At 46.1% G+C, this 14277-nt stretch overlaps 1 protein-coding gene across 2 annotated transcripts in view; it reads right to left on the bottom strand.

The window, feature by feature from the left end:
• Positions 1-14277, bottom strand: part of WNK2 (WNK lysine deficient protein kinase 2) — a 111323-nt gene that overhangs the window by 32623 nt on the left and 64423 nt on the right. For both annotated transcript variants that reach the window (XM_057380371.1, XM_057380370.1), the window contains exons 9-13: positions 12518-12661; positions 8029-8220; positions 6451-6993; positions 3216-3530; positions 242-291 (exon numbers count right to left, since the gene is read on the bottom strand). In XM_057380371.1, coding sequence (XP_057236354.1) covers positions 242-291; positions 3216-3530; positions 6451-6993; positions 8029-8220; positions 12518-12661 — 1244 coding nt within the window. The remainder of the gene's footprint in view (positions 1-241; positions 292-3215; positions 3531-6450; positions 6994-8028; positions 8221-12517; positions 12662-14277) is intronic.

Genomic DNA, 14277 nt, shown 5'->3' with positions numbered 1-14277 from the left:
TGCACGTCTTCAGTTGTTATCCTAACAAAGACATTCCATACTGCTGTACATGAACCAAGGTTAGGATGCTGCAYCCAAACGAAGGAATTAAAAGAGCTGGAGGTGCCAGAACAGGCACACTGGACACAGAGCACTGGCAGCTTCTCCCTAGACATGATCCCATCCATCTCCTTCTGGTCAGTCAGAAAAAATAGCATCCAGAAAAAAAACATTTCTTATGCCAAAAAGGTGATAACAATACCTTTCGCAACTCTGGGACAGAGCTTGGAGTTTGTCTTGTATTGCCTGCTCCTAAAATGCAAGAAAAAGTCATTTAAGCAAACACATTATATTGGCAGATTAAAAAGACCTTAAAGAAAGGTTTTGCTGCTGACACCAGCAACTCTAAAACCATTCTGTTTAACGAGTTCTTGGAACCTGTAAATAAAATAAAYGTCCCATTTTACCCCTCCAACATCACTTCTGCCCAAATCATCAACCACTTTTTCAGAGAGAGCCACTAACCTGCAGTTCCCTTCCTCTGCCTACAGCAGAGGAGATGGTGAAAGGAAGAAAAAACAGTTCTCACCACCATGGCAAAACCTGATTGAGGGACAACTCCACATAAGCACCTATTTTTTTTAACTGTTGAATGCATCTGCTAATTAGCTTCATTACTTTATATAGTTTCCTAAAATATGCTCAGTATTTTCATTTTGTTTGGTTTAGTGGGAAAATTTCTGAGGAACTTACAAACAAAAAATGAAAATTCATCATTAAGAACACCACCCTCACATCATGTTCTCTTGTCCTTTACACAAATTTCCCCTAAAAGCTTCCCTTTTACAGGTTGCAGCTCTGGGACAGACATCATAGCATGATTTTCGCATTGTATAGACCCATTTTCATGGAATTTGTGAWGCTATAAGCTATAAGGCCTGCTGTAACAAACTTACCATGTAGGTACACAGACACACATCCATGCATGTATATAACTGTGTATATACACACACACCAGAYAGATCCATAAATATATATAATTTTATATATATTTATAAACACTTGTCTATAAAATCCTTTTGTAGATTCACAGCTAGAAACAAGCCCCTTGACTGCTATGCTTAGCACTCAAGCAGTGGTGGGCTGGGGTTAAAAGCTCAGTGGTGAACCAGTCAGCCGCACACATTCTCTGCAGTTAACCAGTCAGCCCCACAAGTTCTGTGTCAGTTAACCAGCCAGCCCCACTGGCTCTCTGCAGTTAACCAGTCAGCCCCACAAGTTCTATGTCAGTTAACCAGTCAGCCCCACTGGCTCTCTGCAGTTAACCAGYCAGCCCCACTGGTACTGTGTCAGTTAACCAGTCAGCCCCAAGGCTTCTGTGCAGTTAACCAGTCAGCCCCACTCCTTGGCTGTAACATCACACATATGCCATGCCAAGCTTAAATGCAGTTTCAGTAAAACTGCAAAATTAATGAACAGTGAGCACAGACATAATGTATCTACATTTTGGGWATGCACTTAACCAAGTGCCTTACAAAAGCTCTTTTGCCTGACCAGTTCAGGCAYGAATGGTTTGGATGCAAGTGCTGCTGCGTGCCCGAACACAACAAAAGAGATAAAAACGTCATGGCAGAGTAGCAACAAAATGCAGKGTTTTGATAATATAGACAGGTATGAAACTTCTCTTACACCCAAGAGAACTTTAGCATAGTATGTCAGAAAACAAGCATGGGGAGCACCTGGACTGGTACTCGCTTCATTTCTAAAACTGAGTGAGAGAAGGGRGTTAACTTGCAGATGGACGTGAGAATGAAGTTAAGCAAACCAGTGGTTAAATGTTCCAAGGGATGTGAGATGGGAAGGACAAATGTGTGCCTCAGTGCCCATGGGTTTCTCAGGACAACTTGTATCCCCCATATCAATCTGCACAACAACAATGACATCTGTTCATATTTCCAGAATCTCTGATCAGGTGGACCCTGCACTGAAGGCACCAGCATTGACACTGCCACGAGTGTGCATTCAGAACAAAGACAGCTGGAGAAGGAATACTTTGAGTGATGGATACACCTGACCCAGCCAAGCTTTTCTGGGGAGTCTGCAGGTGAAGCACTACAGACAGACTCTACCATTTCTGATACATCTAACCAACAGGACACAGACATTCACCAGGAAACATCCTACATCACAGCAGAATGCTAATTCCATGAGAATTAAACTGCCATTGATGAACAGGAAAAATGCGGAACTAGAATCCATTTTTAGTGTTAGCACAGCCCTTCCTGAGCATCTTCTGGAGGCAGCATTGAGCTGTGCCTTCAATGGAATTAAGGAGTCAAGGCACATGACAAGCCATGGTCACATGGGCAAAAACAAGAGATTCATTTTGAAAAGGTGCAATAAATATTTTGAGAGAAAATGTAACTCAGAACAGAGACTCAAGAGAAACAATTTTGAGCACAGAATCACAGAGGAACATTTCCACCCAGAAATGGAGAACAAATCAGACTTATTTCCTGAAATCAAGCAGAAATGCCAAARTTTTTGTTTTGCTTTCTTAACAGGGAGCTCAAGAGAAGGAAATGTTCTGTGATATTCTGACTGAAGATTAAACAATTATGRGAGAGGAAAGTAAAGTCAAAATAGCAGACAGAAGGAGCTGACAGTTCTGTAAGGAAAACAATAAAACGTGTCCTGCTTATATGACCACAGAGAACTGGGAAGAAACAAAAATCGTAGAGCTACTTCAGGCAATACAGGAGGATACAATGCAAAATGAGATGGGAATAGGGCTCAGACTGAGGAGTGTGCTTTCAGATTACGAAGACTCAGATTGTAGAGCAGTTTCTTAAGGCATGGTTGGTTGAACAAGTGCTTGAGACATTTAAAACAAGACTGGACAAAACATGGGTGAAACTCCACATAACATCTAACTCAACAACAGTGAGAATTTCCTAATTTCTATCTCTGTGCTAGTGCTCAGCTAGTAACAAGGAGGTGCTTTGTCTTGCTGCCTCATTAATTCAATGAGACAGTTCCCAAGGTACAGCATGAGGTTACCAGCTTCATTTAGAACAGCCAATTAATRCTGACCCAGAGCTGCTGGCATTGAGGAGCAGTGGCTCGACCCAGTAAGGGGATAACCTCCCTTGCGMAACAAGCCCATTGTTTCACAAAGGAGTAACTAAGAAGCTCAAGGCTGAGGATGCTGAGTTASTTCCGAGGAAGGGCTCTACCTCTTGAGATGTCTCTGCGCCTGCCAAGACAGCTGAGCAGGGAGCTGGGAGCTGCTGGCCCAGTGGCTGGGAAAGATCAGGCTGGAGCTGCAGCAGAGCAGAGGGCTGGAGAGGCAAGCCAGGGTCTATGGGGACAGGCGGGGCAGCTGTGGCAAGGCTGCCATGGACTTGGGGAACACCTTCAGGAGCGACGCAGGGCGGCACAAGTTCCGGCTGCAGCTGCAAAGGCGGTGACATGACTATCGAGGGCTGCACCGGCAGCACAGGCACCTGGGCTCCAGCTTCCAAAGCAAACTGAGTGTGTCCAGGCATGGGCTGCAACACAATGAGAGCTGTTAGCACACACCTCTGCTCCGAGGGCTCGGCACTTACGTGACAAGGTAGCAAAGTCACTGCTGTTCACAAAGAAAGGACTCAAACTTTGCAGTGCGACTGGTGCTCTCAGTAACTGCTACTGAGAYTAAACTTCCTCTGAGATAACCCAATAAAAGCCAAAGATTCTCTCTGTATGATTATGACAAAGTGCATCGCTCAAGTACTACCTTGTTCGTAGGGACAAAGCCAGAGTTTGCTAAGAAATGAAAAATCATAGACTTCCAGAACTGTTTGTTTTGGAAGGAAGCTCAAAGCTCATCTCATTCCAGGCYCTGCTGGAACCTTCCACTAATCTAGGGTGCTCCAAGCCTCATCTAATCTGGCCTTGAACACTTACAGGGATGGGGCAGCCACAGCTCCTCTAGGAAACCTATGCCAGGGCCTCACTACCCTCACAGACAAGAATTTATTCCCAATATCCCATTTATCCCTGCCTTCTAATGGTGGGAAGCCATTTCCCTCTTGTCCTGGCACTCCAGACCCTTGCCAAAGTCCCTCTCCAGCTCTCCTGGAGCCCCTTTAGGCACTGACAGGGGSTCTGAGGTCTCCCTGGAGCCTTCTCTTCTCCAAGTATCTGAATAGCACAAGCTCTCCCAGCCTGGCTCCAGAGCAGCCCCAGCCCTTAGAGCATCTCCATGGCCTCCTCTGGACTTGCTTCAAAATCTTAGGTGATTAATTCATTGTCCTGAAKATTTTGCTCTGCTTTCAACAAGCCCACACTGTCCATGCAGAGAAACTCAGAGTCTACCCATAACCTAACTTAGGATATTTTAACAAATCTGCCATATATGTAGAACCAGGACCTGGTACAAACAGCACAATTAACTCTTTTCCACTGAATATACACGTGTCCTACTTCAGTTTAATGAAGTTTACACACTGAAGCCACAACTTAACCCTTGATGTGCTAAGCCTCAAGGCCCCAGTCTTGCCAACACTTTCATGTGGACAGAGGGAGATTTATTTATCTCAGTGGATTTCTCCAATGCATTAAAATAACTCGAGCGCTTGGTGGGAACTAGACYGAGGCAATAGGATGCCAGCTACCTTAGAGACTGGGTTGTTATTCTGCATAACAGACCTTTTGAGTTGTACATTTAAAAACAGAACATTCTCCTTTTAGGTACATCATGTATTTTTCCAGGGGGACTGAGCTTGTGGGAAGAGGAATAAGGAAAGAAAGGAGCATATGGAAGAAAAAAGACTTTCAGTACTAGGTGTGCCCAATTTTAACTTTTTTTGAAGTATCATCACATAGAGACTYATTGGAAAATACATTAAAAAAATTAAGACTCAGATGAGAACTAGGCCACATGATTTCATTACTGCATGCTCTCTGCAGGTTCTGGATATGAGCCGAAACTATTATTCCAGGGTTTAATGGGGAAAAAAATAAARACACGATGTGCTTCGCAACACCTCGGAGTCACATGGCTGCCCAAGGAGGGCTGATAGACTGACAATTGTGGCGTAATGCCAGAGAAGGGTGGCTCTATTTTAAATCTTGTATTACTAGAATAATTCACAAAATATTTCAATGTCAAATCACAGAATCATAGAATAATCTGACTTGCAGGGAACCCACAAGGATAATCAAGTTCAATTCTTAAGTGAAAGGCCCATACAGACATACCCAGGCAAAACAAAACTCAGAGGTGCTAAACATCAAATCTGGAAACAGCATGGTACTCTATACAGAAATACCTCTCTATTAGAAGTTTTCAAATCAGAACAATGTATTTTAAAATATTGCTCTGCACATTGTAATAGCTATTTTTCATTCTAAATTCTTCCATACATGCTTGATAGCTAATGACTGCATCAGGATGGTTTGGGAATAACAGCTCTGCATTTCTGGTGTTTGCCATGCTCACTGTGCCTAATGGGCTTGACTTCATCCCCTCTAAAGCCACAGGCAACACTTGAGTAACATTCCCAGCTCCGTGCTGTTAACATTATCAACAGCAGAGTAATTCTGTACCAAATATATGGCTGAAGAGAGAAATTTAAAAACTATGTACTGGTCTGAAGCTGCCATGACATGGCACGTTGGGATGGGATTACGAATTTTAATCAGCATGTTGTGGTGAARAGATGTGGCAGAACACAGATTTTCCAAATGTTGTTATCAACAGATTGAGTGCCCTCTCCTGCTTTGGTCAGGAGACCACGTATTTCATGTTGACTTATCACAGATGTGGCGAGAGAGGTATTTACAGACTCTGTCAAATCCTGAGCCAGTTTCCATGTAAAAACTGCTAATACTTGAGCTCTGTTTATGCTTCATTTCTGTCAAGGCGAAAAGGGTCTGCAGCCAGAATCCACTCCCACCCTGCAGGTCTGACAGTGCTTTTCCATGCAGTTTTCCAGAGTCATTACCAGACGGCCACTTCCCTTTGCTGTTTTTAAGATGTTCTACATCAAAACAACTCCTCTGTACCCGCCAGTTCCCCCGTATTTTGCTGCATGTACCCCACAGCCCCTGCATCCCATGTGGGCCAYGGTACAGGCACTGACAAGACTTGGCATGCCCTTCTGATCAGGAGAACCACAGCTCACACTTCCTCAGGTATGAGATGGAGAAGGAAGAGGGAATTCAGAAAGCGGTCTGCTCATTTGCTGTCCAAAGCCTGTTGGATTATGCCCTATAGCCTTGATCACCCTGAGGTGAGACATCACCTGCTACCCCTGAGCTCACAGCTCCAGCCACCACCTCCAGGGCTGAGATCAAGAAGTCAACAAAACATCTCAAAAGCAAAGAATACTATTTGTGATGGAGAGAGCCCTGGGAATGGCTGTGCCCACAGACCGCCCTGCGGCCCAGCACCGCTCGACGCGGCCCCACGCCCGGCAGATTTACCTGGTGAGCGGCCCCAGGTGCAGCCAGAGCCTGCTCAGGAGGATGGATTATGCTCGGCTGCAGCGCCGAAGGAGGAGGAGGCGGCTGCTGYGGCTGGGACACGGCCTGGGTGTTCTGCGTGTGGTGTGGTGAGGGTGCGTCGCTCGGCAGCATCTGCTGGAAGGTGCTCTGGAACACGGGCTGCTGCGGCAGCGGCGGCACCCCAGGGTGCGGCGGCAGTGTGGGCACCCCTGGCGGTGCCACGGCGAGCAGCGGGATGGTGGCGGCCGGCATGTTTGGCACTATGGGTTGGCAGGGCAAGACCAGAGAAGCCACGGTGGTGTGAGGCAGGTTGACGGCCTGCATGGGCAGGGCAGGCGAGTTGGGCGCCATGGGCAGGGTGGGGTTCATGGGCAGGCTGGGTAGGATCACGGCTGGGGCAAAGTACTGAGAAGGAGCAGGAATGGGGGGCACATTTGCAGCAGGTATGTCAGAGAGGTTTGGAGGAAGGCTGTCAAGCCCTGCCAGAGGAGTAATTGCAGGAATGACAGGAAACTGAGGAATCTGAAAAAAATATAATATCGCATAAATTGTCGGTGCTTTCATGGATGGTATAAAGCAGTTTCATTTGCCACACAAGTCCCTAAAAACCACCTGCACCATGAGGATAAATATGTGTGTTTGTTAATCGCTTCCATTCATTCCCTAAGGTTCACAAACAGTAATAAAAACTGATTTATGCTTARATCATTAGTAAAAGCAAAAAAAATACATTTGGGGGGGATGTTTTCATACCTTAGAAGCTTAAAGCTACTTTTAACACCAGCTTGAAGCCTTCAAGCAACAAGTCCTAATTAAAAGCTGCTTTCATTTTAACAAAAGTTAAAAGGAATTGCGCCAGACCTAAAGCAAAACTCTTTCATGCAAAATTAAGCCAGACAATTTAAACCCTTGTTTTCAAACAYGCTGCTACTCAGGCAGCACAGAAGAGCCCAGAAAAATGGTTTTTACAATCAAAACCTCCCAGTGATGGAACGGACACTGGCTGTACTGCAGCAGCTTGCTTCTGCCCTTTGGCACAAACTGCTTCACATACAGTGCTTGTCACTACCAAACACAGTGACAGCACTGTCCACCCTTCCAGACCAAGGGTACGGTCTGTCCTTGGTCCAGAGGACAGAACCAGAGCAGAGAGACAGGGATGGGGGCAGCAGGTTTTGGGGAAAGTGGTGAAGTAAGGAGGTCAGAAAATTAAAAAAAAATGGGCAACTTCTCATGCTTTCTAGGCTGGGATGGGGAAGAGATTGTGCCAGAGGGKACAGTACCAAAAACCAAATCAAAACAACACCAAAAAAATGTATTGCCATTTTGGAACCGCCATTAACTGGATGGCACAGGGATGGGTACGAAGGAGATTTCTGACTCACCAAACAAACAACAAAGTAATGTGCCATAATTAGGAAAAAGCAATATTCTTATGACCTAATGAAACTGGCATGCAGTCAAAATAGCCATACAAAACCTGCAAATCATGTTAATCATTAGCTGGAAAGCTCCCCTCAAATGGGTGTGCTCACACACCGTGTTCCTGCACATTACCTGGGAAGGGGCCACGGGCGGCAGCTGCGGCACGGTGGAGATCTGCAGGGGCTTCAGAGGGGTGCTGCTGGCGGCCACCTGCGAGCCCTGCGCTGGGAACTGCGGCAGCAGGTGCGGGGCYGGTGGCATTGGGCACACGGGCTGGCTGGCGAGCACCTGCTGCAGAGAGGCAGGCTGCGAGATGGGCTGCTGCTGCGAGGGACCAGAGGGAAAAAGGTTATTGTGTACCCAAGAAGAACCAGGTGGCTAGACATGCTTCCCGCTCCTCTCCAGCTCACTGTCGGCACAGAGCTGTCGCCTGGAGTATAGAATCACAGGCTCATTAATKTTGGAAAAGAGCTCTAAGATCACTGAGTCCAATCACTAACCCAGCACCGTCAGGTCCGTCACTAGAACAGGTCTCCATGTGCCACTTCAAAACATTTTTTGAACACTTCAAGGAATGATGACTCCACCACTCCCCTGGATAGCCTATTCCAACACTTAAACATTATTCCTTCTGTGAATAAAATTTCCKTAATATCCAATCTAAGCCTCCCCTGGCACAGCTTGAGGTCATTTCCTCTCCTCCTGTCCCTGCTCCCTGGGAGCAGAGCCTGACCCCCCTGGCTGCCACCTCCTGTCAAGGAATTGTGCAGAGCCACAAGGTCCCCCTGGAGCCTCCTTTGCTCCAAGCTGAGCCCCTTTCCCGGCTCCCTCAGCTGCTCCTGGTTCTCCAGACCCTTCCCAAAGTCCATTCCCTTCCCTGCTCCAGCCCCTCAGGCTGCGCTCCAGCAGCAACAGCTCCCAGGAGAGATGAACACTCTTAATTAAAACACTACACAGGAGCCTGTGCTTAAAACACATTTAGAAGCAAGACATATTACCTAAAACAACAAGTGCTGACTGCCTTGGAGAGGTTCTTTGTAATGACTCAGACTCTTTAARTCCCAGAGATTGTTCCAGTTGGCCCTGTGATATCCCCACCCACTAACTTCCAAGATGCAGATAATACCCAGCTCATCCTGGCAAGCAGAAGCCTCTACATWATGGAGGAGGCATGGAAAGTACAACACTTATTACCTGAGACACAACAGACCACAATAATTGCAGTAAAAGCTAGRTTTCAGTTATTTTTGATGTACTGTAGTACAATGTGGTAGTCAAAAAAGCAGCTTTACTTTTCCAGGGAAAGTAGTGCTCCTCTGGCCTGCCAGGCTTTGGGCAGCAAAACAGAGAAAAAAATGCATTAAAGCTGGAAATCATCAGTAACAAACTTCCACATTTAATGTGCTATTGGTATCTTCTTTTTCAGCTCCCCTTATTAGGTCTGAAGTACTTAAACAACCTTTTCTGTTCAGAAGGATGACTTTGAGGCATAGGCTGCCTCAGGATGACCTCCCTGGGACYACAGGGCTGGTGGCTTCACCAGACCCTGCAGCACACAGAACCTCACACCATGCCTATGGTCAGAAGGCAAACTTTAGAATCCTGCATCTTCACCACTTCCACGGAAAGTCGGTATGGGCATGTGTTGCTCTGAATCTTTCTAATGACACGACTTCTCAACAAGTTTGGTATTAATGGAATAAAACTCCAGCAGAAGTACCACAGAATCATAAAATCACAGGGTGGCTGGGTTGCAAGGGACCTTAAAACTTATCTTGTTCCACYTCCTGCCATGGGTGGGGACATCCTTCCACTATCCCAKGTTGCTCCAAGCCCCGTACAACCTGGCCTTTGACACTGCCAGGGACGGGGCAGCCAAGGCTTCTCTGGGCAACCTGTGACAGGGCCTCCYCACCCTCACAGGGAAGAATTCCTTTCCAATATCTCATCTAACCTTACCCTCTGGTAGTGGGAARCCATTCCCCCTTGTCCYGTCCCTCCAGGCCCTTGTCCAAAGTCCTCCASCTCTCCTGGAGGCCCTTCCRGCACTGGAAGGGTCTTCCTGGAGCTTTCTCTTCTCCAGGCTGAACGCTCCAGTTCTCCCAGCCTCTCTTTATATCACAGAAGTGAGATGCTATCATCCACCCTTAAAGAGCTAAAACTCAGCCATGACTAGTAAGTTCCTAACACAGGATCAGGGAACTAAAGAGAATTTGGTGATTGGTGTGGCACACCCAGGGCTGATGACACTCAGTACCACAAGAAGGGCACACTGTCACACTCAGTGACACACATCCTCAGTCATACTGGAGATGGCCCAGAGGAACTCCCTGCAGACTCAGTGTGGCTCCTGCAGTGTGTTAGTCATGCCAGARCATTGCTCTGCCACATACTATCAAAACCCAAAATCATGGCTCTGTGCTACAGTTTTTGCCATCTCATATTTTGGGAAGGAGGCGGCATCTTCCAAGATACAATTCCAAATCCAAGGGAATGGCAAAACAAGGCTGGCCTGACACTGGTTATGGGGCAGAGCAAACTGGCTGAGGTAGAGACTGCCTGAGGGACAGGGGAACCCCACCTGGGATGGGCTGGACCCCATCCAGTCCATGGAGGAGCTCCTGCCAGACCAAACCCAAGCTCTGGAGCAGAACAGCGGCACGCCCACGATGCTGGGCTGGAGCTCATAAAGCTGCCAGYTCCCAGGGCAGTTCCACTCTTGTGCCTCAGCTGAGTTAATCTGCAGCTCAGACGGCTGTRCATGGCTCACCAAGGACAGAGGCCACTGGCACGTGTGGCTCAGCCACCTTCCACTCAGRAAGACACTGCATTAGAGCAGGAAAACTCTGTTCAGGGAAGGGAGCAGCTTCCTAAAACCTTCCTTTCTAATCCAAGCTTGTGTSTTAGAAAATGCTTGTGAATTGGATGAGGCACAGGGAGGGGAAAAGGTCCAGGTAGATTAGGTAACTTTGTCTCATTATAACCTCTACAGTATAAATGCACAGACAGCCAAATTGGAAAAATAAATAAAAATTAGGAGATAAAACATTCATCACACATGTGTGACCCACCASTATATATTGATACAAGATCAATACAATTCATTCTGCAGGCAGATGAATTTCTCACCCTAATCTCCCCTTCTGCTGTCATGCCCTACCCTTCTTAGTATGAACATTCACTGGACACTGCCTTCCTTGAGGCACCCAGATACTCTGGGAAGTTCTACAGAGAAACTTGATCATTTTACCTATTTTTGTAAAAATAGCACTGTAAAAAGCCAGTCTTTTATTAGGATTTCTGAAAATATTAGAAAGCAAAGACAGACCAGTTATTAAATCCTTTTGCTGTCTGGGATAGAACTATTCCAAGAGACAAARTGCTGTGAGAAAAGGGCATGTGAAAGAAGTTAAGTTGAGTAAATATCCTGTACCAAACCAGAATTTCTTCATGGGGGAAAATAAACAACAGATTTGGAGCTGTCAGCATAAAGAACCAGAGGCCAACAGTGAGACCTGTGCAAATTATAAGGTCCTAAATCTGCCTGAGTGTAAAATTTTTGGCTGAGAGAACTATGAGAACATCCCTACCCTTCAATAAAAAGCCTGTTATGTGACAAAACCTCACACAAGGATATGTTTTTCAGGGAAACCAAATGACATTTCTCCATTCTTGATGTTTTTGAGAAAAGTGGGGTATGTTGAAATAAACCTAAAGGCAACCTGTGAGGTAAGTGTTGATAAAAGGATTGGAGAGGTATGATTCATGCCAGTCACAAATAATAGACACTCTCTGGCCCCTGCAACAGTTTCTACTGAAAGAGGAGTTAGCAAGTTTTAGGTAAATTCACCAAAACGAGCCATGAATTACTGCATCATACTAGATTGTGGCTGCATCCCTCACAAGAGCACCCCTCCACTGCTGGGGAGAGCTGCTTTAAAAACACTTTTAAGGATTGCAGGGTTTGGGATGGGATTTGACAATTCAAAATGCACAAGAGTTACTGTTCGGAGAGACAACGGCTATCAGGCCAAGAGTCTCCTTTTAAACTTTTAGAAAGGARGTCACAAATAATAACACAAAATCATTAATATTTGATTTTTACRCATCAAGACAGCACGTTGATACCAATGCAAAGCTTCAAGCTGATRCTGTGAAGCCACAATGCAAGACAAGGCATAACCTCTACCAAGACATGCCAAGGTGTTCATGACGGTTCTCAAGCCTGTTACTTACCCCTTCAGCCAAACATCACCRCGCTATCCCTAAATCTCCCAACAGCAGCTGAACAGTTTCAAACACTTCAAAGTCACTACAGCTGAATCATCTGAATCCTACAGTCGCTACAGGTGAAAGACCTACATCCTGAATCACAGGATAGTTGGGTTGCAAATGACCTTAAAGCCCATCCAGTCCCACCCAGTGACATGGGCAGRGACACCTTCCACTATCCCAGGCTGCTYCAAGCCCCAGTATCCAGCTTGGCCTTGGACACCTGTAGGGGTGCGGCAGCCACCGCTGCTCTGGGACAGCTGTGTGAGCTGGAGCAGAGCAYGGGGAAGGGAAGGCGAGGGCTGGCACGGGAAGGGCTGTAGGATTCTGTGGCAAGCCCAACTCTCACCTGCTGGCCGGCCAGCACAGGCGGCGGTGGCTGTCCCAGCGGCAGTGAGGCGACGGTGCTGGGGACAACAGGGAACGGCATGGCTGGCTCCTGGTAGTGCTGGGGCACCACGGCAGGCGTTGCTGGCACTGCGGGCAGCACGGGCTGTGGAGAGACAGAGGCGTTAGCCAGGGCAACCACTGCGTCTGAGGCTCTACAGCTGCCTCAGAACACAACCGCGAGTAAATCGACTGCTCGGGACATGGTTCAGAACAGGGGAAAAAAGTTATCTGCAAGGAATGGAWAATCACTTCACCTAAAGAATAGGCAAATTCCAAATAAGTCAACGCAACTGTACTGCATTTCCTTCTGGAAGCAAGCATGCAGACCAGTAAAAGCAGTGGAAGCACAGTCACAGTGACTGGGAACAGACCAGAATCAAGTTTATTTTCAAAAAGAGTCTTCTAATTTCATAGAGAATATTTATCTTTTAAAAAAGCAGATAATTTACTGGAAATGGATGTCAGAATATTATTAGAGAAATGAGAAACAAATTTAAAACAAATTAAAACCATAGTGAAAGTGAAAAAAACTGAAATAGAAATTCAGATCAGGTTTCAACAACATCAGRTCTCCACAACTTCAGCTCAACAAAACAGATACATTAAAAATAAACAGTGTATCAGCTGAGGCTCATAAGCCTAAAAAAACCCACTACAGCTYCAGTTATCTGCTTGTCATCTTGGTCAATAATCTCCCAGATAAATAAAGCAGGCCTTCTATTTTAATTGGAAAACAGAAAAGTTTGAGTCAGATTTTTATTTCCTATATTTGTTGAGATTTTCCAAACTCRGAATTAAATGATCAGAAAAAGAAAATGCCATGGAAAGCCCCATCAGAAAATAGAAATTAGGAGTAGTACTTTGCTCATGAAGAAAGGCTGTTGTCTTTTCAAAACCTCAATCAACCAGCAAWGCATTTAGTCTAAAATTACTGGAACCCATCAATGGAAAGGATGGTAGAATCCTTTGTGTGCTGCACAGCTCAACTTTGTAACAGCCCCTGCTCAACGGGGGCTTTTGAGTGCTAGATTTACAGGTGTTGAATTGGTGCCTCAGGTGAAGAAGAAATGAGGAAGGGGAGAGCACTCCATCCATCCCTGGAGATKTGTGCCTGTAGGAAAGGCACTTTACACAGTGGAGGGAGCTGCTTCCAGATGCCAAGGATGAATTCGTCATCTTCCAGTGAACAAAGCAGATGCATTTTTAAAATATACTTTGGAATTTGTTAATATTTTGGAAAAACAAAAGGTAAAACTAGGTTAAATTATGCACTTCCCRCGTGCATACGTGGTAAATCTGGTAAATTTGGATCAAGCAGGAAAAATACGGTAAATCTGGATCAAGCAGGAAAAAAAAAMCACTGGTCCTGGATTTAATTTTTTCTTCTTTTAAGACAACTAGGATTAAATAAATAAATGAACTACCACATCACTCCTGTCATTTTTACTGCTCAGGGTACTTCAGTGCCCAGCTAGGRCACTGGGATAGGACCAGCTAGGCATGGAGGCTTCTCATGGAGGAGTCACAGGATGACTGAGGTTGGCRGGGACCACTGAGGTCATCTAGGCCATCCCCCCTGCTCAAGCAGGACCCCAAGAGCAGGTTACCCAGGACTGTGTCCAGACAGACCYTGAGTATCACCCAGGGAAGGAGACTCTACCACCTCCCTGGGCAGCCTGTGTCTGTGCTCCAAGCTTCGCAGCCATCRGAGGACTCGGA

Source organism: Malurus melanocephalus, unplaced genomic scaffold, assembly GCF_030028575.1.
Source record: "Malurus melanocephalus ecotype Western Australia unplaced genomic scaffold, MMel_1.1 scaffold_450, whole genome shotgun sequence".
In the NCBI taxonomy this organism is placed as follows: Eukaryota; Metazoa; Chordata; class Aves; order Passeriformes; family Maluridae; genus Malurus; species Malurus melanocephalus.
This window is presented reverse-complemented; position numbering and strand designations above follow the sequence as displayed.